The sequence below is a fragment of the Gopherus flavomarginatus genome, chromosome 3 (assembly GCF_025201925.1).
Source record: "Gopherus flavomarginatus isolate rGopFla2 chromosome 3, rGopFla2.mat.asm, whole genome shotgun sequence".
Taxonomy (NCBI): Eukaryota; Metazoa; Chordata; order Testudines; family Testudinidae; genus Gopherus; species Gopherus flavomarginatus.
The window spans coordinates 91,282,966-91,308,865 of record NC_066619.1 but is presented as its reverse complement, the minus strand read 5'-3'; the positions used below and the strand labels follow the sequence as shown (position 1 = coordinate 91,308,865).

Sequence of the window (25,900 nt, the reverse complement as noted above, 5' to 3'; positions counted from 1 at the left end):
TAGAAAAACTCTCAATGGACTTCAATGGGAGATAGATCTAGATCATGGTAAACAATGTCATTCTAGGCAACTTTACAGAGGAGTTATATCCATCTGTCAAGTTATATCCATACTCTCCTGCTGTCAGTGTTTTCAATGCCTTTTGGGGGGAGGGAGGGGAGAGAAGGGAACATCTAAGTCAATTACTGATATAGCTGTAATTCCTATAATTATCAGACATATTGTATAGAGGAAATGAAGAAATTTCAAATTTCTTCAAGTTTTTTGTTCTAAAGAACAAGAAAACTTATTACATATATTGCAACAGACTGATTCCTTTCTTACTTGAACTTTTGATGAAAGTGTTTTATTACTTTTCAACATATATGTTTTCATTTATGTACTGTTTTCGTATCTATGAACTAATATTTGGAAGCGATCAGCATTTTTTCATGGAAAGAGATACAGTTATATAAATGGACATCCAAGTAATCCAGTTTAAGGATTCTCTCACCCTTAAAGTCGAATACGTATATGGATAGTGGTAAGCAAAGTAGCAGACATCATCCTTATGTGGGAAGTTCACTGTGAATGTAATTGTGTAATAGGATTTTCCTTTCTGACCACCAGCAGCAATTGAACTTCTAGCGAAGTGATTCCTAAAAGTGAAGTGAAACCAACATAAAAGTGTTAGAGATGTGTAGATATTTTTACTACTACATCAGAGGTTATCATTTCTGAACATAATATGAAAACTCTCCTGGCTCCGAGAAGTGTGAGATCATATGATGGTTACAACACTTGTATGCTTCTGTGTACACTGCTGCTTTTACTGGTAGAAACAAACCGGAGTAGAAATGGTAGGAAATTATAATGGGATGAGGGTGGGAGTGGGAACCAAAACAGACAGCCATTGAACAGAAGGGATGACAAGTGGGAACCCTACAGCTCCTCCAATGACCGGGTAATTTGTAAACATAAGTAGTTTCCTGTTTTACACTCTGAGGTCTCTCCAGTAAACAAGGGAGTAAATACCTAGAAAGAGGTTCCATCATGGGATCCCAAAAAGAAAGTCAACAATACCACATGTGAGGTATTAGAGGTATTGAGGTTAAATTCTTAATACAAATATGCTTAAATAAATATTTATATACACAAAGTTATTCAATTAATACAATTTTCCCAGAAACTTCTATCAATATAGCATTAACACAATACTTAATTTATTTTCTACATTCGTCAACATCTAAGAAACTTAAAAAAAAAAGCCAACCACACAATTGCTTTGCTATAGAAATATGAAATATTATCACATTTCATGGTTGTGCTTGTTCTAGTCATGTAAATTAGATTTTGTTCTAGTCTTCAACATAACAGATTTGCTTACCTCCATGTTTTGTTGGCATACTTACTTATAGTAACAAATATCTGTCCCAACACGAGTCCACCATGGCCTGGAATTTAACGCCTCCTGAACAGAATACATGAGGGGCTGCATACCTTTAAGAAAAATGCATTCGATTTTTATCTTAAGGTCACTGAATTCTGTTTGTACAGCTAACAAGCAATGGATCACATCTGAACACAGTCTCATGTAAGCATAATATTCATTTCACTTTTTACAGAAGTCTAACCTACAGAGTCCATTATAAAGCTTGAATGTCATACCATCTTCTAATTAACAGCCAAGAGATATATAAATTGAAAAATGACTCAAAATGAGCAATGCACAAATGAAACATGGGTTAAAAAGACCAAAAGTAATCTAAAAACAATGCAGTGGCTCAAATGGACACTAAACCAGTAAAATCCTGGATTTAATCACATGTAACCAACTGTCCCTATAAAATTTCATAGGAAGTCTCAGCCTTCTTGTATCTCAATCCACCCACCTGAAAAACTGGATAACCACAATACCAATGAAAAACAGATACTGTTTTATAAGCAGAGCTTTTCAGGTAAATAAGAAAAATGTTTCCTTTGCCACACAGTACTACATTCAGGCATGTGAGCAAACCTTCAGAACGTAGCAGCAGGGTCTAAACTAGGGTAAGGCAAACTAAGGCCCGCGGGCTGGATCCGGCCCATCAGGGCTTTCAGTTCAGCCAGCGGGATTGCAAGCCCCGTGGCGCAGTCCGGCTAAGGCAGACTCCCTGCCTGCCCTGGCCCTGCACTGCTCCCAGAGGCATCACATCCCTGTGGCCTCTGGGGGTAGGGGACAGAGGGCTTCATATGCTCCTCTCACCTGCAGGCACAGCCCCTTGGAGCTCCCATTGGCTGGGAATGGGGAACCACGGCAAATGGGAGCTTTGGGGGTGGTATCCCCAGGCGAGGGCAGCATGCATTTGGAGCTGCCTGTCCTGCCACTCGCAACACCCAGGAGCCACTGCCAGACATGCTGGCCACTTCCAGGAGTGGCACAGGCCCAGGGCAGCCAGGGAGCCTGCCTTAGCCCCACTGCGTGCCATTGCTAGCCCAGAGCCACTTGAGGTAAGCAGTGTCAAGCCAGAGCCTGCACCCCAACCCCCTACCCTGCCGTACACTCCACACTCCCTTCTGCACCCCAACATCCTGCCCTAAACCCCCTACTACACCCCAACCCCCTTCCCTGAGCCCTGTCCCGCACCCCTCCTGCACCCCAACCCCTTGCCCTGAGTTCCCTGCCACACCCCGCACCGCTCCTGCACCCCAACCTCCTGCCCTAAGCCCCCTCCTGCACCCCAACCCCCTTCCCTGAGCCCTGTCCTGCACCCCTCTTGCACCGAGCCCCCTCCTCCTGCACCCCAACCCCTTGCCCTGAGCCCCCTCCTGCACACTGCATTCCCTCTCAAACCCCAACCCTCTGCCCCAGCCCTACATTCATGGTCCTGCATTCAATTTCCCCACCCAGATGTGGCCCTCGGGCTAAAAAGTTTGCCCATTCCACTCTAAACAGAGCAATTAATATGCAACGTTAGTGTGATTTCGAAATCAGTCCCATAGTATGCATTTCCTACCCCACTGAGCAGACAAGCCTGCAGTCAGTTTTGACTATCCAGCAACTTCATAAAAATCAAAATTTGCTAATGATAATTAGGAAGCAGATAATAGGACTTACTTTGTTTGAGTCCATTATTTATTAATAATAGTTCACTTGGCTCTAACAGAAATTTTACACATTTCATAGCAAGGTTTCAGGGAAAGGATGACGATTTTTGAGTTGCTAGAAGTAGTTTAGAAAAAAAGTCTGAGCAAGGCGTTTGTGTGGACAACACATTGCAAAGAACTGTTATATGTTACATATCTGGTCTTACCTCAAGTGATTTCTCCACACAGATTCCACTCTTGGTGACCACTAATTGCCTAGTTTTTTGGAAGTGAACTGTGATTGTAGGCTAGCCCTTCCCAAACTAGCATCGGACCTGGAAGCTTGCACCAAGGAATAGCGAGTGATAAATGTGTGGCTCAAGCTCCATGTTGCTGTTCTACCTATTTCTGATCCTTGGAAGTGAACTAAGCAGGTCACCAAGGCCGTTTGAGCCCTAATAAGTCTAGGGGGATCTTTCATATCCAGATTGTAACAAGTCCTGATATAGACCAAGGCCCACTTAGTCTCTGGGATGATATGGGTTGTGTCTTAAAAACTTTCAAACACCATAAAGAACCTAAGTGTGTACCTGAATGCCCAGTTCTATCTAATGTGAAGTTTCATTTCACCTGGGGTAGAACGTGAGTTAGGAAAGAAAACCAGGAGGTGAACTGACAGATTGACAAGGAAGTCTGAAGCTGCCTTGCATAGAAAACTTAAGGTGAGGCCTGAAGGAGTCCTCGCCCTTGTGAAAGACCATATATGGGGGGCCTGCCTTGAGGGCCTGAGTCCCTCCTATCTGAAAGGCAAAACACTACCAGAGAGGCAGTTTCCACCGATAAACAGAGCAGGTAGCGGTAGGCCCATAGGGAGACCCCATCAATATAATCAGTAGTGAAGTAGGATCTCAAGAAGTAGGGGTGTTTCCTGACTGGTGAGCATAAGGCCCCATGAGTCTAGAACTCAGGCCACCTAGCAGCAGCTGTCACAAGCTTGCACTCCACTTGCCCATGACTTGCTGTGGGCACAGACCATGGGAAGCCTCCAGCTGTCTGACGGGCTGCAGCCTCATGGCTCCTGATTGGCTCCCTGGCCTATATAAACTCAAGAGGTATTTTAGGAAATGTCCAGGCACCTGCCTCAGGTTTGACCCAGCTCTGACCCTTGGTCCTGACTGCCCTCCCTGTGGGATATGAAAAGACAATGTGGTCTTGTAAATAGGGAGGATTTGCAGAGATCACTGCCAGCTAAACCCTTATCAGGCTTAGAGACAGACCCAATTATGTCAGGGAAAGTAAACTGTCTAATATCACTGCAATTGGAGCTGCCACTGGACAAAGGTGTTGTTGAACTGCCTAAATAGAAACATTTCTTTCATTTGGTTTTTTATTTCAGCCTGGTTAAAGGTTTTCCACTGTGGAGCAAGATGTCTAGAACAGCAGCAGATCAGCTTCTCTCTGAAGACATTATCCAGGCAGCATTCAAGCTTTGCGGTACAAGGATGTCTGGTTTGGGTACAGGCTCTGGCCTCATTCTGAAAGTCCAGGTTGGGCAGAACCAGCAAGGTAAGGAGTTTCTCTAGGTCTGAGTACCAAAATAGGATAGCCCATGCTATCCTGTCTCCCCACAGTGGACAGTACCAGATGCTTCAGAAGGTGTAACACAGGTGGGGTGTCCTTCACAGTAGGGCTCATCCTAACCTCCATCAGAGATTGGCTCAAGCCTTCAAGCAGGTGGTTTAATATTCCTTCCAAAATTTTTGATAGGAAAATTCAAGAGGTTTTAAACATTCTATGGATAACAAGAATACTGAGAGTTATCGCTAAATTCTTGGCCTCAACAATTTCTTGTGACAATGAGTCCCCCATTTTAATTATGGGCTCTGCGAAAAAGTATTATCCTGCAATGACTAACTATTGAGTGGGCACCTGAATTTTTCTTAGTGGGTTATAAGTCAAAATGGAGCCTTCTGTTTCTGCCTAGCTGCACAGCAGATTCAGAGAAACACTATTTAACTTTCAATTTGATTATCCAGAGAAATGGAGGATAGCTTGATACTTATTTGGACTCGTGGGCCTAAATGGCAGGGGTTCATGCTCTTCCCACTGACCTTCACATTCTGCTTTGATCCATGTCACAAGCAGGCTCTTTTGATATTCAGATCTTTTGAGTAACAGACTATCCCTGACATTCAGTATGAGAATGCCCACTAAGTCTCAAGCTTCCTCCACTAAAAAGAATCTGATGGGATTTTTGTGCTTCCTACAGGTTCAGGAAGTGAAAGCAAGATAGACAGAACATCTATCTAGGTCTGATCTTTCACTCAAGTACCGAAGGCATTGAACACAGCTGTCTGTGACCAACACTGCGGCATCACAAGAAACACAGCACCTGAAGTCTGCCTTAATAGTGCCACAGAGGTTTGCAGACCCAACTACTGGTACAGAAGCAGAACAAGGCTGAAAAACGTAAGAGCTGAAAAACTAGCCCTGGATGCTCACAATGACACTGGTGAAAAAACAAACTTTTAAAACAAACTTTAAAAAAGAAACTAACCAGGAGAATGCCCAAAAGGGTAAAAAAACAGAAAGAAAGACTGATGAAGGAAGTGTTCTAAAGCCACTGATCCTTTGGTGGATGGAAGAAAAGAACAGTAGTGGGGACAATGCTCTTTTTTTACACGCTTGGACGTCAGTATGTCGTTTGGAAGAGTGTCCACCCAACCTCAACAGACACTACTGGCTAGAAATTTCAGATATCACATATCAATGTATCAGCATTTTCGAAGTGGGGATGTAAATATACAATTTTGAAAAGAGGAATTGAGTTGTTTTCACTTAAACCTATAGCTCATTCTGGTCTCCTATATGGACTTATTGATTATATTTAATTTCTCAGCAACATGACATTTTCCCTTACATGTAAATCCCCAAAATCCAGGAGACAAAAGTTGTTTGACAATGTTTGCACTTACTTTCATTTACTAAAACATGCAAAAACTTTCAGAGAGGTCTTAATGGCTCCCAGTTTTCATCCTCTTCACGTCCATGTAGAACTCAGCTTGTCTTTTCCAGCACCTTCTGATAATAGCCTTACCACAATTTTAGTAGGAGCCTGGAACAGCATTCTTATATTTCAGCTTTACTCAAAAAATACTTCTTCCTTGGTTTTCCATTTGAAAAATAATTTTAAACACAAACACATAGAGATTCTTTTAAACACTTATTTCACAGTTTTCTAATGACACAGTCACATGAAATACTAGGAGTTTGTTTTGTAATAAAGAAATGAATAATCTAGTGATCCCAGTGAGGGGAAGGTATCCTGTTCTGGCTAGTCCAGTAGGTCTCCCTACATGCTAATTTTCCATCCCTTTTGAAAAGAAGTCTTACCATAATTAAACTGACTGTTCGACTTTTCACAGTTGATGATGTTAAACCGGTAACCAATGCCTGGCCGCATTCCACTGACTTCAAAATAAAACCATTGGTGATAGTGATTGCTGTTTATATCTGAGTTCAGAATGAGATCATACTCGTTTCTGAAGATTAACAAAGAGAAATAAATCTTCTTAAAATAAGAAATGTGCAGTACATATGCAAAATAAGAAAATGAAAGATATCTTACTTTCTAATTTGAATAACTTTGCGCAGATTTCCAGACTCAAATTTGGAGTTGAACTTCAAAATCTCCCCCTCTTCTGGCACTGAATAACTTTAAAAGAAAGAGAAAAAAAAAAAAGACCATTGTTAGTAAGTGAAATGGATCTTTGGAACTCCTTTGTTAATTCAGATTTTTGACTGGAAATCTATCTAGAATAATACATTCAGGATTACAGCAAAAAAGGTACAGTATTGCCCTGATTAGGACTACAGGCTTTACCACAGATTTCACATCTACGGTACTTTATCTTAAGTCAGAATAGTTTCCTTGAAGAAAACAAAAGTGGCAATCATCAAACTGAAGATTGTTTTACCACAAATATAGCCTACCTGGGATTATCAAGGTCATAAATGACTCTGTCTATAATATCATTCTGATGAATCAGTCTTTCAATATCTTGGGATATTTTTGTCCTGTAGTAAGAAGAGAGTCCTCACTTAAAATACATTCTACAATAGCAATTAGAAATGGTACATACCAAATTTGTTTGTCAACCAAAGCTATAACACAAACATGCAGGGCCTGATTTTCAGTGAGGCCTCCATGTCATCCCCATGTGTGCACTTGTGGTATGTAAGCACCTGCATACACAGCTGACCAATTCTACAACTTGCATGTGCAGGGGTTGAATCTTCATGTACAAAACCCATTGGTGTTTAACTTATGAAAATTTTGTTTTTATAAATTATAGCAGAAACTCAAAGTATGTGATGATCTATATTTGGTATTAGTGCTTAAATCTAGGTAACCTTTGAAAATGATTCACTTATAAGAGTAATTTATATAAGTCCTTCTGTAACTAAAATTATAATGGATTTTAGGAGCTAGGCCAATGTTTCTCAAATGCAGCCACCAGGGACTTTTCATGCGGCCATGACAGCCTGCTGGGCAATGATTTTGGGGGGGAGGGAGGGGAAGAAGCATCGGCCCTCTCACTTCCTCCTTATTGCTCCTGGATGCGCCAGCCTGCACCGCCTTTGGAGAGAGGTGGAGCACAACGCTGCAGGAGCAAGGTGAGTTCTTGACCCACCTTGAGGGGAGGGGGTTTGCGGCCATAGGCTCCAACCGCAGGTCAGTGGGTACTGATACACACTCCCAGCTCCGGCCACACAGCCCTGGCCTCTAGCTGCCGGGCTTCAGCCTCCAGGACCTGTCTCCAGCTGTGTGGCAGGTGCTGGCCCCCAATTCCAGCTATGCAGTGGCCCCAGGCTCCAGCTGCACGGACCCTGCCCCAGCTGCATGGCAACAGACACCAACCCACAGTTCTGTTCCCACGCTCCAGCCATGTGGTGGCAGGAGCTAGCCCCAGGTGCCAATTCATGGCACTGACCCCTATCTCCGGCCGTGCAGCAGCGAGCACTGGCTCCTGGCTCAAGCCACACAGCCCCAGACTCTGGTGCCCAGCTCCGGGCTCTGGATGTGTGGTGGCAGGTACTGGCCCTGGGCGCAGACCCACAACTCCAGTCACATGGCAGCTGGCTCCAGCCATGCGACAGTGGGACTCATCACTCCTGGCCCTGCTGCCTCCCACTGCTCTGCATCCATCCCACCATCGCTTCTGGCCCTTGCTGCCTCCCCTTTTGCCCCCAACCCCTTCAGGGAGAAAAGTGATATTAACTAACATGCAAGTATCACTTTCCACAGCAGACTTACTAGCTCTCTCTGAAAAGTGATACTTGATATTAACAAACATACAAGTATCTCTTTTCATAGCATCCCAGGTACCTACTAAGTGTGCTGTGATATTAACAAATATCACTCCCGAAGGGGAAGGCAGCATTATTTTTAATACCACCTCTGCCAAAAAAAATATATATTTCAATGATTTGGATGTGTATTTGTGCATATTTAGTTGTTTTTCCTAAAGTTAATGAAGTATTTTAGGAAAAAGTGTCAGTTGGCCATCAGTGAGAGTTGGTGGCTGCACTCTGAGGCACCAAAAAATTTGTTGAGAGAACCCCTGGGCTAGGCTGTGGAGTAAGTGGATTAGTGCATTAGTCTTTCACCTCTGGAGACCTAGGTTCATCTACTATTTGGGTTGCAAAAGAGAATGAGTTTGGTGGTCTCAGACAAATGCCTGGTGGACATTTTATCTATATTACAAAAACACTGCATAACTGGCAGTATCTGTTCAAAGGAGGCCCTGGACTGGAAAAGCTAGAGTGTATATTGGCAGAGCTGTGTGGGAAAATTTGCACAGCAACTGCAATAAAACAGAAGGAAGCCAATCAACACTGTAGGGTACTGTAGTGCAGTCTGAAAGCGGGCTCAGGCTGGCAATTATCTGCAGTTAAAGTAAACGTTGCTGGGGAGAGGAAAGGGCATTTTCTGTTAACCTAGGACAGTCTAACCACAAGAGTAACCAATCTTAAAAGAAATCACAAGCCCAAGAAGTACCAAGAGCGCTTCTGCTGACAAAGTCGCATTCACACTGCCACTTGTGCTGGCAAAACTTCTGTCTGTCATGGAGGGGCTTTTTTAAGTACCCATGAAACACAAAAGTTTTGTCAACAATGTTGCAGTGTAGACAAGCCCTTAGTCTGGTGCGAGTGTGTGAGAGAAGAGAAGGGAGAGGGAGAGAGACTCAAAGCACACAATCCCAGTGTAACCCCTTTGTACTGATTAGAGAGAATAGAGTTTTAGCCTACTCTGCTCTTGGAATTCCAGTCTTGGGTCCTGAACACAGACAGTGGCATGAGTTTCTTCCCCAAATTTCCAACTGTGTCACAAAGCCACTTCCTCTCCCCCAGCAGTCGTATCTCCTATCCTACAGTAATATCTTTATTACAAAACTCTGGAAACAAGTAGTTTCCCCTAGGGATTTACTTTATACTAGGAGTAAAATTTTCAGAAGTACTTAATTCACACAGAAAAATCAGTAGACTTAAGCTCCTAAGTCACTATGGCAGTTTTGTAAATTTTGCCCTAGCCTTTAACCATACTCATTTTCAATTTGTTTTTGTAAAGCTTGAATTCCTGGAGAAACCAAGTTCATTTTTAATGTTTTCCTACAATAAATCCATCCCATTGCGTTAATGTGATCAACTGAGTTACCTGCACCCACTGAACTTTTAGGATGCTATGCCTTATAAAATGAAGGCAGTATGGTTTCTGAATGAAGTTCAGAAGGGTTCACATGAAATTCCAGTTGGTTCCACAGGACAAATATGAATGTACTTTAAGAACTTTCAGACTGTAAAAATACACCACCACCCCCCCCCAATTCCAGTACCTTAAAGCAAAGGCATTTGATACGGTTCCACATGGGGAATTATTAGTTAAACTGGAAAAAATGGGGATCAATATGAAAATTGAAAGGTGGATAAGGAACTGGTTAAAGGGGAGACTACAACGGGTCGTACTGAAAGGTGAACTGTCAGGGTGGAAGGAGGTTACTAGTGGAGTTCCTCAGGGATCAGTTTTGGGACCAATCTTATTTAATTTTTTATTACTGACCTTGGCACAAAAAGTGGGAATGTGCTAATAAAGTTTGCAGATGACACAAAGCTAGGAGGTATTGCTAACACAGAGAAGGACCGGGATATCATACAGGAAGATCTGGATGACCTTGTAAACTGGAGTAATAGTAATAGGATGAAATTTAATAGTGAAAAGTGCAAGGTCATGCATTTAGGGATTCATAACAAGAATTTTAGTTATAAACTGGGGACCCATCAGTTGGAAGTAACAGAGGAGGAAAAGGACCTCGGAGTATTGGTTGATCACCGAATGACTATGAGCCGTCAATGTTATATGGCTGTGAAAAAAGCTAATGCAGTTTTAGGATGCATCAGGCGAGGTATTTCCAGCAAAGATAAGGAGGTGTTAGTATCATTATATAACGCACTGGTGAGACCTCATCAGGAATACTGTGTGCAGTTCTGGTCTCCCATGTTTAATAAGGATGAATTCAAACTGGAACAGGTTCAGGGCTACTAGGAATGGAAAACCTGTCTTATGAAAGGAGACTCAAAGAGCTTGGCTTGTTTAGCCTAACCAAAAGAAGGTTATGGGGAGGGATATGATTGCTCTTTATAAATATATCAGAGGGATTAATATTATGGAGGAAGAGGAATTATTTAAGTTTAGTACCAATGTGGACACAAGTACAAATGGATATAAACTGGACACTAGGAAGTTTAGACTTGAAATTAGATGAAGGTTTCTAACCATTAAAGAAGTGAAGTTCTGGAACAGCCTTCTAAGGGGAGTAGTGGGGGCAAAAGACATATCTGGCTTTAAGACTAAGCTTGATAAGTTTATGGAGGGGATGGTATGATGGGATAGCCTAATTTTGGCAATTAATTTGGCAACTGATCTTTGATTATCAGCAGGTAAGTATATCCAGTGGTCTGTGATAGGATGTTATATGGGTTGGGATCTGAGTTACTACAAAGAATTCTTTCCGAGTGCTGGCTGGTGAGTCTTGCCCACATGCTCAGGGTTTAACTGATCGCCATATTTGGGGTCGAGAAGGAATTTTCCTCCAGGGCAGATTGGCAGAGGCCCTGAAGGTTTTTCACCTTCTTCTGCAGCATGGGGCACGGGTCACTTGCTGGAGGATTCTCTGCAGCTTGAAGTCTTCAAACCACAATTTGAGGACTTCAATAACTCAGACATAGGTTAGGGGTTTGTTATAGAAATGGATGGGTGAGATTCTGTGGCCTGCATTGTGCAGGAGGTCAGACTAGATGATCATAATAATCCCTTCGAACCTTAAAGTCTACGAGTCTAAGTAAAACAAAGAAAATTCTCAGACTAAACTCTGGTTTACACACACCAGCCCTAGGCATAAATGCAAACATACATTCACCTGTTAAAAGGGAAAGTTATGCGTGAATTGGTTAAGGCACCAAGTACTGGAACAGAGATGCCAATTTTATCTTTAATGTAAAGATTTCTCTAAACATAAGATTACCCAGTAGTATTCTGAGATTATAAAATGCCTGAGGTACTGAAGGATCAGAGGAGTGTAAAAGGGGATGATGAAATTGACCATTCACATGTACACTGATTTATGTAATTGGCAGCTAAACTCTTCTTTCCTGCAGAAGGAAGAAGAAAGAAATTCACTGGTTTTTTCTGACAACCTCTATATTCTTCTGGCTGATAACACATTACTCATACCAAGCTGAAATCCACAAACGTTAATCTTTTATAATTCACTGCTTAATTTTAAAAAGTTAACGTTTACTGCTTGCACCTTCAGCTTATTTTCACATTAAGTTTTAAAGGCAGTATTTCTCATTTCAGAAAAAACTTTTTTTTGGTAGCTTAACATTCAGATAGCTTTAATTACAGAAAGTTACACCAAAAACTTCTTTCACAATAGAACTTCATTATGTTATTTACTAGTTTGTACCAGCTTGTCACTTGCCTTCAGAATAATTTTATTTGAAAATGTTTTAGAGACAAGACTACAAACAAAGATGATAATTTTATACATTAAACATGAATTTCTCGTTTGTACTATTCTTGCAACAATTGTTCTTTCAAAGAAATATGTTAACTCACCTCTGCACACCATAAGGTCTTTCTAAGATAGGCTCCTTAAATGGAGGTGGAATGTGACCAAAGTAATCTGGGTAAGCCACTTCTGAATATTCAGGGACAGACTTAGTGTTTTTCACAATCTCAATATAAAGATCAGGGTCATGGAGTGGCAATATATCAGGCACCTCAAGAATCACTTGCTCCCCGGATGAATGTGAGCTGGAATCATCCTCTTCCTCAGGATCAACACCCGTGAAGCACAGCTTTCCCAGCTGGACAGATCGTCCCTCAAACAGAACACTTCCGCAAGATGAAACATGCTGGCAAGGTTTATTACAAGTGAGTGAGGTAAGGCTAGTTTTGCTTTCTTTCTTCATTACGCACCCTGTTTTGTAATACTGTTCATTTTTTGAAGTATTCTGCAAAGTAATTCTGTCCAAGCCTTTCACTATTTCATAGCTTAGGCACTGGCATGATGAAAGCAGTTTCTTTTGATCACTTTGCTGCTGTAAGCTATTGTCTTTGTTGCGATCGTTCTTTGGCAGATCCAAAAAGGCTGGCCTTTTATTACACTCCTCTGCTTGCAAGTGATGGCTCTCTTTCACAGTAATTCCCATGACTGAGTGATTTGCTTCTACAGACTGCTCCTCTCCTGCTGTAGGAACAACAATAGGTCCACCTAGATTTGCATCAGATGCAAAAGGCTTTGGTTCCTTGAAGACTAAGTCATAGTCCTTTACAAAGAAAGAATGAACATGGTTAGGAAACAATTTTTCATATTTTAAAAGTTTGTTTGTATTTACTTATAAAAGGACACTTTTCTCTTCCATGGTTTTTAGTGGCAATAAAACAAGTATATTTTGGACAAAGGTATTCAGGATAAATACAATCCCAAAAAGTTTGCCTGTTAAGCTACAGAAACTTTGTAAAAGTTAACCTTTTCCAAATGAAAAATGCCACCACCTAAATAAGGCAATTCTTCAGTGACATCACAGAACTTCCAAGTAATTTTTTTTTAATTGTGCTATGAAATTAAAAAGGTGTGCAGCATTTAATCACATAGCATATATAATATTGCTGACATAAAGACTAGAAAGGTTCATTAACATCTTTGTCCTCTCATTAAAACAAACACTTTCCATTTGATCAATTTTTACCCATTTGCTTTCCAGTTTTTCCAATATTCAGATATTAAACAAGAAATAAAATGCATTTCCCTCAAGTTTTGACCGTTTCCTAGTCCCTTCCCTCACGCAGATTTAGAAGTGTCCTGCTGTATGAAGTCTAAAGGATAATAACAGTTAGCTCTTATATGATGCTTTTCATCTTTAGATCACCAAATGCTTTACAAAAGGTGGGTACTCATCATTATCCCTATTTTAAAGCTGGGGACAGTGAGGCAAAGAGATCAAGTAATTTGCCCAAGGTCACAGAGCAAGCCAACAGCGGAGCCAAGAAGACTATAGGTCTCCTGTCTATCAAGCCGGTCAGTCAGAGTCCCTAGGGAAACTATTTGCACACCTTCCTCAAAACCCAAAGAAGTACTTTTGCCATAAGAAGTCAGACAAAAAGTAGCTATGAGAAGTCCTCTTACTGCAGAAAGGTATTTACTGTTTCAAACATAAGTCTTTTATATCATCAGATACGTGCATGTAAACAGTGGGAAAGTGCTGTGCTATTCATAGCTTCCAAAGCCGAAGGGAGCACTGTGACCATCAAGTATGACCTCCTATATAACACAGGCCATAGAACTTCAAACAGGACTTGTTTTGGGGAACTGGAGCATATTCTTGTAGAAAAAAAAAATCTAATCTTGATTTAGAAGAAGTTGCCAATGACAGAGAATCTACCACAACTCTTGGTTAATTGTTCCAAATGATTAATTGGTACAGTTACTGGTAAACACGTACACCCTATTTCCAGTCTGAAATTGTTTAGCTTCAATTTCCAACCATGGGATCCTGTTATACCTTTGTCTGCTAGACTGAAGATCCCATTATCAAGTATTTGCCCGCTATGTAGGTGCTGATAGGCTGGTCAAGTCATCCCTTAACTTCTCTTTGTTAAACTGAATAGATTGAGCTTCTTGAATCTATCACTAGATAGAGCTATCACATTTTCGATTTCCTTCATCATTCTCGTAGCTCTTCTCTGAACTCTCTCCAATTTATCAACATTCTTCTTGAATTGTGAGCACCTGAACTGGACATAGTAGTCTAGCAGTGGTTGCACCAGTGCTATATTAATAAGGTAATATAACCTCTCCACTCCTACTATTCATGCACCTAAGGATCACACTAGCCCTTTGGGCCACAGCACTGCTCTGGGAGCTCACATTCAGCTGATTATCACTATGACTCCAAATTTTTTGCAGAGTAAGTGATTCCCAGCATACTGTTTCCCATCCTGTAAGTAAGGCCTATATTCTTTGTTCCTTACATTTGGCCATATTAAAACTCATATTGTTTGCTTCCATGCAGCTTGCCAAAACAATACAGATTGCTTTGTACCTGTGACCTGTCCTCTTCAATATTTATCACAACCCCAATTTGTGTGTTATCTGCAAACTTTCAGTGTTGATTTTATATTTTCAACAGAACTTTATACCAGTTTAGAAATATCAAAGTTACTATTTTATTTTTTAAAACACAGTAAATATTTTTTCTGATTAGTTACAGCAAGATAGACACTGATTTATAATCTTAAAACAAAACTCTTATATTGCTAGTGTTACTAGGTAAGCTGAAAAAAACGATCATTAGTGACTAACTCAGTAACATAATTAAAATGCAGGCATATGGTTAAAAATGACTTAAAATGGTATTCTGGAGTTGACAAACCATTGTTTCAATTACTCCGTATCAACTTTGATTAGTTTACAAATAAAAATTTGTTGCTGATTATACAAATAGCTGATACTACAATAAATAAAAAAGTTGTTGCGCATCACAAAATTACACACAAATTAGATGCTTGACGTACTGTTCTATCTGAAAAGTGATCATACAAAAAAAACAAAAAAAAGGGACACCCTCTTATGTAACAGATCTTCTGTTATTTCAGAGTCCTCTTTACAATTGTGCCAAAACCAGTTTTTACTGTTTTCTCTTATTAGCACAGCTACCATAGCAAGGAGACAGTGACCTGTATCCTATTCGTTCGTGTGTATCTAAAGGATTGTTTACTAATATTTCAAATTAGTTACATCTGTGCAAAACTATTGGAGGTGATGGGTTTACAGAGGTGATGTGAAAGGGGACACAAAAGACAACTTTGAAACTAGAGAGTTAAATATGGCATCCAGTTTGGCCTACAGATTTTTTTTTATTATTATTATATGTGGTGTTGAACAAGAGAGGGGGGAAACTCAACCTGTGCTCCAAGTCAAGTTGATTTCAAAGGGCAAGAAGTAAGAAAATTACATTTTTATTTGTAAATCAAGTAAGTTTGTTCTAGAAGTTATTGAGACAAACATGGAATCCCATACCACCATTTTTACACTTACGCTTCAGAAGAGATCTACAGTTTACAAACATGGTAAAGTCAGTGTCATGAACACACTCTAATACTACCTGCTAAATCAATTGATTACTTGGAGCCTAAAGTTAATAGGGGGGTCTGTGCTTACCCTTTTAGCACAGCAATCATCATCTTAGCACTAAAAGCCAGCATTCATTGTCATTTAAAAGAATTAAAATGTAATCTATGGTAAAATACAGTATTCATTACTGGTTTCACATGCTCATAGCATTCCATTTGTGGACTCCACCCCCCCCCCACCCCCCACTTTTCTCCCCTATCTCCAATCCAAGTGTGACCAAGACACCATGAGCCTTTCTTTAAATTACAAATGCAGACATGGGGTAGTTAGGCTTGCTAAAAAAATTATTCCCACACAATAACTTTAAACAGCTGAATTTAGCTGTTTGGCACATAAGCAAGACGTACACCACTGATGACTATGATCAAGTTTGAAAAGGAGAGGTTGGAAGTTAACAGAGTTATGAACAATTAAAAACAAGCATTCAAGATACGCAGAACAACAATTCATTAAATCTAACATGCTTTACCTTAAAGTTATCTGAAAGTTCTGGGAAAAATTGTTCATACATTTTTAGTTCTTCTGTGGGTCGTCCCAACTCTTGCCTTGGTTTCAGTTTATTAATATCAGTCTCTATATCATCATTCTGCAAGAGCAACAGAAAAAGTTAACTACACAAGTATTATAAATGAACTTCTCAGCTAAATTACAAAAGAGAGCTTCAATCTAAAAACAGTTATATATTAAGCACTAATACTTTACATAAACCAGACACTAGCATACCAATCTGATTAGTCTGCAGAAAACCTTGGACATATCACCACATGTATGTCACAAAGTTTCCTGCCTGTATGCAAATGTATTATGCACAGATCTCGTAAAACATCTGCGTGTAATATATTTCTCAGGTGAAATCATCCACGATGAGTAAAAGTTATGTGGGCTAAAGACTGGGATAGAGATTGTGATAGAGGAACTAATGAGTTGATTGCGGATGAGATATAAAATCATTTAACTGCTTACTCTCTTGCTTTAACAAAAAATAATTACTTTTTAGTAACTGTTGTTCTTTGAGATGTGTTGTTCATGTCCATTCAAAGTAAGTGTGTGCGCGCCACGTGCACGCTAGCCGGAAGATTTTCCCCTAGCAGCGTCCGTAGGGTCGGCTCAGGCGCCCCTTGGAGTGGCGCCACCACGGCGCCCTATAAAGAGTCCCGCCGACCCTCCATCCCCTCAGTTCCCTCTTGCCGGCACTCCAACAGAGGGGCAGGAGGGTGGGTGTTGGAATGGACATGAACACCACATCTCGAAGAACAGTTACTAAAAAGGTGGGTAACCGTTTTTTTCTTCTTCGAGTGGTTGTTCATGTCCATTCAAAGTAGGTGACTCACAAGCCTAACCTTAGGAGGTGGGGTCGGAGACCACTGCTGACTGGAGTACTGCGCGACCGAAGGCTGCATCATCCCTAGCCTGGTGCGTGATGGCATAGTGAGATGAGAATGTGTGGATGGAGGACCACGTGGCCGCTCTACAAATCTCCTGAGTCGGAACCTGAGCCAGAAATGCCGCCGAGGAGGCCTGCGCCCTCGTGGAGTGGGCCGTGACCAGAGGAACAGGGGTCTTCACTATACGGTAGCATTTCCGGATGCAGGTCGCGATCCATGAAGAGATTTGTTGAGAGGAGACTGGGAGACCCTTCATCCCTTCTGCCACTGCGACGAAGAGCTGGGTCGAGCGTCTGAACGGCTTGGTACGCTCTAGGTAAAAAGCCAAAGCCTTGCGGACATCCAGGGAGTGTTGCCTCTGCTCTTCGCTGGAGGCTTGTGGTTTCGGGTAAAACACCGGGAGAAAGATATCTTGGCCCATGTGGAACCATGAAATGACCTTGGGTAGGAAAACTGGATGAGGTCTAAGTTGGACCTTGTCTTTGTAGAAGACTGTGTACGGGGGCTCAGATGTTAACGCTCGAAGTTCTGACACCCGTTAGGCTGAGGTGATGGCCACCAGGAAGGCAGTCTTGTATGACAGGTACAGCAGGGAGCACGAGGCCAGAGGCTCAAAGGGAGGCCCCGAGCGGATAAAGGCGACCAGATTCAGGTCCCAAGCAGGGGTCAGCTGACGCATATGCGGGAAGAGCCTGTCCATACCCTTGAGGAAACGCCCAACCAGTGGGTTCACAAACACTGAGGTACCCCCCTCTCCCAGATGAAAGGCAGATATGGCCACCAAGTGAACGTGAATGGAGGAAAGGGAGAGGCCCAGTCGTCTTAGGTGAAGCAAACAGTCAAGGACAATGGGAATTGGAACCCTCAGTGGGCTGTGACCCCTCTGACTCGACCAGATGGAGAAGCGCTTCCATTTGGCCAGGTAGGTGGCCCCACTTGACGGTTTCCTGCTGCCCAGCAGCACCTGCCTGACCTGCTGGGAACACTGCAATTCCACCGGGTTCAGCCATGGAGCATCCAGGCTGTGAGGTGAAGGAACTTGAGGTTCGGATGGCGGAGGGAGCCCTGGTCCTGCGTGATCAGGTCTGGGAGCAGGGGCAGCGTCAGGGGCGCCTGAACAGACATGTGCAGGAATGATGCGTACCAATGCTGGCGCGGCCACACTGGAGCTATCAGGATTACCCTGGCGCGATCCCTGTGAATCTTTAAAAGCACCCTGTGTATCAAGGGGATCGGAGGGAAGGCATATAGCAGGCCGTCCTCCCATGGCTGAAGGAAGGCAGCCGACAGAGACCCGCGACTGTGGCCCAGAAGGGAGCAAAACCGTCAGCACTTCCTGTTTTCCCTTGGGGCAAATAGGTCTAACCGGGGAAAGCCCCAGAGCTGGAAAATTGAGCGCACCATGTCCCATCGGAGGGAGCACTCGTGACCCTGGAACGAGCGACTGAGGGTGCCCGCCAACCCGTTCTGCTCCCCCGGAAGATAGAACGCTGTCAGGTGGGTGGCATTGTGGACGCAGAAATCCCACAGTGTGAGGGCTTCCCTGCAGAGGGGAGAGGAGCGTGCACCCCCGTTTGTTGATATAAAAGACTGCCGCCGTGTTGTCCGAAAGGACTGAAACACACCGGCTGGCTAGGTGGGACCGGAGGTCAAACACGCCAGGCGGACCGCTCTCAGCTCCCTGACATTGATATGCAACTCAAGGTCCTCCGGTGACCACAAGCCCTGCATCCTGAGGCGTCCCAGGTGCACTCCTAACCTCGATCCGAGGCGTCCGTCACCAAGGAGAGGGAGGGCTGTGGGGCAGCAAAGGAAACACTCATGCAGACTTCCCGTGGGTTGAGCCACCACTGAAGTGAGCGCAGCACCAAGCGGGGAATGGACAACACTGAGTCCAGGGGGTCCCTGACCGGGCGATAAACTGTCGCCAACCAGGACTGCAGCGGGTGAAGCCTAAGTCTGGCTAGGACCACCACATAAGTGCATGCTGCCACGTGGCCCAGCAGCCGGAGGCAAACTCGCGCCATGGTGAAAGGGGCGCGGTGCAGTTAGAGGATGAGCTCAGAAATTGCACCTAACCTGGACTCCGGCAGATACGCTTTGGCGTGTGTGGAGTCCAGAACCGTTCCTATGAACTCTATGCGTTGCGTCGGAGACAGAGTGAATTTGGCCTCATTCAAGAGGAGGCCCAGATCGAGAAAGGGCCGCCTGATGAACAACACCTGGGTCTCTACCTCCTCCTTGGAGCGGCCCTTTATGAGCCAGTCGTCCAGGCAGGGGAATACCTGGATGCCACGCCTGCGCAGAAAGGCAGCCACGACTGCCATGCACTTCGTGAAGACCCGGGGAGCAGCTGACAGGCCAAACGGGAGCATCGTGAACTGCAGATGAACTCCGGACACAACGAACCTGAGATATCAGAGATGCTGTGGAATTATGGCGATGTGGAAATAGGCGTCCTTTAAGTCAAGGGTGGCATACCAATCTCCTGGATCCAGGGAGAGGATAATCGAGGACAGGGAGACCATGCGGAACTTGAGTTTTTTTATAAACTTGTTCAGCCGCTGCAAGTCTAGGATGGGTCTCAGGCTCCCTTTTGCCTTCGGTATGAGGAAGTACCTTTGCCCCTGAGCTCCCGCGGGACTTCCTCCACCACCCCTGCCTCCATGAGGGACTTCACTTCTTGAACCAGAAGTTGCTCGTGAGAAGGGTCCCTGAAGAGGGACGGGGAGGGGGGTTGGTGGGGCGGGAGAGAGGAAAACTGGATAGAATATCCCCTCTCTACCATGCGAAGCACCCATTTATCTGACATAAGTCTGGACCAGGCATGGTAGAAGTGGGACAGACGTGACCCAAAGGTAGGGGTGGGAGGATCCAGAGTCTTGATTCGTAGGTCGTCCTCGACCGTACCATCAAATAAGCCCAGATGGTGGTCTCGATTGGTTAGACGGCTGGCCGGAGGGGTGGTGTTGATGACGCCTCCTGCCATTTCTACCCTGCCTGCGCCCTAGTTCCTGCCAAGCCTGTGGCTGGTATGGGCGAGGGGCTGCCTGCGGCCTAAATTGTCTGAGTTGGGTCGCGGGGGTATGCAAGCCCAACGAGTGCAGCGTGGCCCTAGAGTCCTTTAAACTATGGAGACGTTTGTCCATTTTCTCTGAAAACAACATCTGCCCTTCGAAGGGGAGGTCTTGAAACATCTGCTGGACCTCATAGGGCAGGCCTGAGACCTGGAGCCAGGCGCCCCGCCGCATGACCAAGCCCTTGGCCAGGGTGCGTGAGGCTGAGTCCGCCGCATCTAAGGCGGCCCGAAGGGAGGCTCGAGAGATCAGTCTGCCCTCCTTCACTAGGGCCAAAAATTCTGATCTCGAGTCCTGAGGAAGGAGCTCCGCGAACTTCGACATGGCCGAACACATGTTGTGGCCATATCAGCATACTATTGCCTGTTGATTGGCAATGAGGAGTTGGAGTCCCCTCATGGAGTACATCTTCCTGCCAAAGAGCTCAAGTCTTTTTGCGTCTCTGCTCTTTGGCGTTGACCCCTGGAACCCTTGACCCTCCCGCTGGCTAGCCGCATCTACTACCAGGGAGTCCGGGGGAGGGTGCGTGTACAGGTGTTCGTGCCCTTTAGAGGGGATGAAGTAGCGGTGCTCCATTCTCTTGGCAGTAGGGGCCAATGAGGCTGGTGTCTGCCATAGGGTGCGGGACATATCCGTTATTGTCTTTATCAGCGGGAGGGCCACCCTGGATGGCCCTGAGGGGGCCAGGATGTCCACTACAGGTTCCGTGTTCACCTCGATCTCCTCCGCTTGGATTGCGAGGCTTTGAGATGCTTGCCAAAGCAATTGCTGGAGAATTCAAGAGTCCTCGAGGGCCGGAGCTGCAGCCGTGCCCGAGACCGCCTCGTCCGGGGAGGACAACGAAGAGATTATATGGAGCGGCCCTTCCTCCGGTGCATGCGGCCCTTCGGGGTCCTGCAGCACACGGTATTGAGGTTGCGGTGCCAGTTCTGAGTCCAAATGCGGCACCGTGGCCGGTACCGGGGTCGCCAGCGAGCGACTTGGCGTATTATGCAGTGCCGGCAGAGCCCGAACTAAAGCCACTGCCGGTGCCGCTGCCCGGTTAGGGGGTGCTGAACTTGATGAAGGCACACCCCTGCCCGGCGACGGTGCCAGTGGGGGAGGCAGCTGTGCCGGGGCCACCGATGACAAGGACACCGAAGCCGATCGTGACCGACATCCAAACGCCTGGCCTACCGACTGATGGTAGGCCCAGGGCGTCCAAAATAGCTACTGCGAGGGTGGCTGCCATTGTTGCTGCCACTGCGGGTAACCTTGGTGGCACGCCCCAGACATCGATCTCCTGCTCCGCGACCTGCTGGAGCGATAGGAGTCCACCTCTGAGTCTGAGGTCTCTGAGCATGAAGACCAGGGGGGAGCAGCACCCGGCGCCGAAGGTGAGCGGTGCCAAGGCGACGGGGAGCCTCTCCTCTGGTCCGGTGCTGCCTTTGCAGCTCAGCGCGGGGAGGGAGGCAATAGCATGGCCGGCTTGCCTCTAGATTGTACTGGTGGGTGGACCACAGTAGGCAACTCCCTACGATGCGGGGAGGTCGGTGCCGGTAGACCCATCAGGTCTGATGCTGCCTCCAAAGCCTCTGGCATCAACGGGGGGCGTATGTCTCTGCTGAGGTCCGGACTCGACCGCCCTCTCTGCGGTGCGGGAGTTGACGGAACCATGGGGGGCTGTAGCCCAGCCTGTCCACTTAGCCCCACTGGCGGAGTCGGACTCGGGTCCTGGTGGGGAGACCGATCTCTCACTGGCTTCTTTTTCTTGGCAGGCACCGGCGCCGCACTGAGACCGACTTCCTATGACCCGACTCCGCCTAGTGCCGGGTCTTGGATGACTTGGGCTGGGCCCTAAGTCCTGATGCCAGTGCCGGGGCACTCCGCACAGAGGACGACATGCTGGGGCCCGCCTCGGTCGGCTCCAGGTCCAAGGGTGGTCACAGAGCCACCTCCATCAGAAGGACTCTATGTCTTTGAGCCCTGTCCTTAAGAGCTCGTGGGCGGAAGTCTCTACAGATAGAACACCTGTCCTTTTGGTGGCTCTCCGAGACACCTCAAGCACGCAGAGTGCGGGTCACTCTTAGGCATGAATTTTCCGCAGTCCTCGGAGAGTTTGAACCTGGGGGACCCGGGCATGCCCCAGTGGGCGACGAAGGCTGCGGAGGGGGACCCAACTACAAAAACTATATACAAAGAGCTATCCAACTAACTATAATATAACTGAATACATGAACTAAACGGTATGGATAGGACACTACCAGATTGCTATGCAAGAGAAGTTCCAGCTAGCCGTCACCGGCGGTAAGAAGGAACTGAGGGGGTGGAGGGTCGGCGGGCCCCTTCATAGGGTGCCGTGCTGGCGCCACTCCGGGGGGTGCCTGAGCCGACCCTACGGACGCTGCTCAGGGAAAATCTTCCCGCTAGTGTGCAGGCAGCGCGTGCACACCTACTTTGAATGGACATGAACAACCACTTGAAGAAGAACTTGCATTAGTTTGGCTTATGGCCGACTCTTAAAAAAAAAAAAACGACCAAAAACACCACTTATCTCAAAGTTAAGTAGGGTTTTGATGTATAAATTTCCCAGCTTTAGTAAGTATGTTTCAACTCTGGTAGTTATTCACATGGACACTATCAGTATTGATGCATATTGTACCCTGTGTAACGACTCATGCAGAGCCCTGATCCTCAACATGCTCTTCCCTCTCCACAATCCCACTTCTTGTACTTGCCCTGAAGAACTGCATTTCTCCTGCATGTCCCACTGTATTGCCCCATTGCAACCTAATGTAACCCAGACTTCCCTCATGCTTCACTCCTCCTGTTCCATCTTTCCATTCCATAATTTCCCTGCACCTTACCACAACTTCACCTTCCGACAACAACATTTGGCTTTTAAACACTGATAATCTGTTTATCAGTATCCATTTTATGGATGTTAGGCAGAGGGGCTGCAAGAGAAAGTGCTCTGGATGAGATGACAGAGCAGCAGGATTCCATAAGAGGTAAGGGGGAAATGCTAAAGGGGGGGTCACATGGAGGTGGACGTGGGAAAAGTGGGGCTTGATATTGGAAGGCGGGAAACTTCACTCTGACAAAAAGCATGCATGTTTAATTTGAAAATGGTCAAATGTGGCCCAGGGCCAAAAAGTTCCCATCTGAAAGTGTGTGCATGCATATGTACAGTTCGTGGGGATTGTGGTCATTTAGGGAGGGATGCAAAAAGTGCAGATGGCAGAGCAATACTTCAGAGGGAACATTTTAAATATTTCTGCTATAAACCGCATGTAAATTCAATTGCCCTCTGAAGAGTCAGTGTGCCAACATCTGGAGATATTAAATCACTGATGTGTGAAACAGATATTTTAGACCTACAATGGGTAGGAATCTTGAATCTTAACTATAGAAGATGGTTTTTTTCAAGAGGACATAAGGGAAGACGACACCCAGCTTCCATTCATTTTCAATGGACTTTCAGCAACTATCTTGATGCCCATCTCCATTATGCCCCTGTAGAAATCCCAGCTGGACTCACTACTGATATCGCCTTAATACGTGAACATATAGTTATGGGTATGGCAAAAGTGAACTTTTGAAGTAATGAAAAATATATTAATGGTATAAATCTGGTCCCTTTGATTAGGTCTAGTACTAACTTTAAAGAGGTGGTCCTTGTCATCTTCATTTTCATTTTCAATCTCACTTTCTGTTTCGATGTCATCATTGTCATCACTTTCATCTACTACGTCATCCACTGTGATATAAAATGCTCTATAAGTAAGGTAGATGTAGGTTTTCTACAACATGTACATTCCAGAAAAAAAAATGTAATGTGTAAAACTTTTTCACTAACCAACTGAAATCTGTCAATACCACACAAATTAAACTTCTGTGAAACATGTGAACGCTAAACATTACCAGATGTATCAGAAACAGAAGGCTCAGCTGGCAATACTGCAGAACCATCTATTACATTTCTTTCCAGTAAAAACATTTAAACTGTTTTTCCACTTTTTAAAAAAATATATTCACATAGAAAACATTTTCTAACATATGCACTGAAGACACTTTGAACCAACTCCTCCGGATCGGGCCTTCTCTGCTCAGCATGTGACCACCTCTTCCCAAACAGGGCTGGGAAATTTAAGTTTCCTTTCTGGACACTTTGCACTGCTAGATTTTGGACTGGATCTGGCTCCAGGGTACGAAGGAAAGGACTTAATGTTTTTAATTCATTCAAATGGAAAATAAGCTAAGGTAAGCACATTAAACTGTTGCATAATACAATTCAGGGACAGTGGGCTAAATTTGCTGCTGGCATGAATGGGCATACTCCAGTGGCTTCAGTGCATATGTATTCAATTGCACTATTGGTGAATTTGGCTTATTATGGATCACAGAAAATACTCTAAAAATTCAAATGGATTTTGTGCAGGAATTTTGCAGATTTTTGGAAACGATCATTTAGGCACTCATTCTGTTGATGAGTTCCTTAGTGAATGCAATATTAGTGCCTATATGGACAACTGGAAGAAAGTAAATTCAGGTCATAGCCACACACATGCAGACAAAATTGTTGTTAACTAACCTGCACATATATAGTACAGGAGACAGAATTTCATACTTAGCTCCAAAACCTAATTCACGCTCTCCAGTGAGCCCAAGCTCTTGAGGACTAGATAATCACAAACACACGTGCAAGTCTGATCGATCTAGCAGAGAAGTGTTAAATATATATACAAAAGCCAACATATTACAATCTGACCATACCTTCAGGAGGCAAACTGTACAGCTGAGCCACAGGACCACTAATGGGGATAACTGGTAGTTGGAAATGAAAAACACTTTTAATAGTTGGCAGTGGAAGACGGTTTTTAGGAAAACATTTTCTCATAATAAGACTTGATGTGTTGACTAGAGGATCAAGAGTTCTCACAGCAAGACAATCCTGTTATAAAATAGGATAAAAACAATGGAATGCAAACTGTTTTTAGAAACATAGCACTGCATGTAGAGCATACAAAAGACTAGAATATTTTAGATTATACTGCCACTGAAAAACTCCAGTACAACATGAATTTAATATAAAAATAGTTATACTAAGTTTTTAAGACAGCTTGAATAAATGGAATATAAAAGAAACTTTGCCTACTCCATTTGACTGAAACCTGTAGATCCTCCTCCAACTCTGCTACACCTTTATCATTTGGAAGAGTATTCTCTTTGGAGCTCAAAGTCTCTCAACTGGTAGCCTAAATTACTGCCAAGTAGTATAAAACAATTCCATCACATTGCCTCTCTCCAGTGTTAGCCAAGCCAAAGAATGAAACCAAGCACAGAAGTTAAATTAATTCTTGTAGCAGGGCAGAGCACTACTACCACATAGAACACGACAATGATGCACTACCTTAGTATACGATTTCTGCTTTATACCTTAGGATGTAAAGCAGAAGACACAGAGACTTTCAGCATTCAACTAGAAATGGAAAGCAATAAAAACCCCTATCAATTCAGATAACCGGTGGTGTACCAGCATTGACAGCTGTAATTCAGCACAGGAAATGTGTTAATGTCCTTCCCAATAACAGTGGAGCAATGTACTAGATGTTCTGTTGCATGAGAAACATTTCTTTTGTGGGGCAAGGTGTCA

At 44.3% G+C, this 25,900-nt stretch overlaps 1 protein-coding gene across 8 annotated transcripts in view; it reads right to left on the bottom strand.

The window, feature by feature from the left end:
• The window catches only part of AGTPBP1 (ATP/GTP binding carboxypeptidase 1), a 177,448-nt gene that overhangs the window by 66,897 nt on the left and 84,651 nt on the right, over positions 1–25,900 (bottom strand). For all 8 annotated transcript variants that reach the window (XM_050945606.1, XM_050945611.1, XM_050945609.1 and 5 more), the window contains 9 exons: positions 25,021–25,198; positions 23,907–24,004; positions 16,273–16,389; positions 12,224–12,936; positions 7,039–7,122; positions 6,674–6,760; positions 6,439–6,587; positions 1,392–1,479; positions 494–638 (listed from right to left, as the gene is read on the bottom strand). In XM_050945606.1, coding sequence (XP_050801563.1) covers positions 494–638; positions 1,392–1,479; positions 6,439–6,587; positions 6,674–6,760; positions 7,039–7,122; positions 12,224–12,936; positions 16,273–16,389; positions 23,907–24,004; positions 25,021–25,198 — 1,659 coding nt within the window. The remainder of the gene's footprint in view (positions 1–493; positions 639–1,391; positions 1,480–6,438; positions 6,588–6,673; positions 6,761–7,038; positions 7,123–12,223; positions 12,937–16,272; positions 16,390–23,906; positions 24,005–25,020; positions 25,199–25,900) is intronic.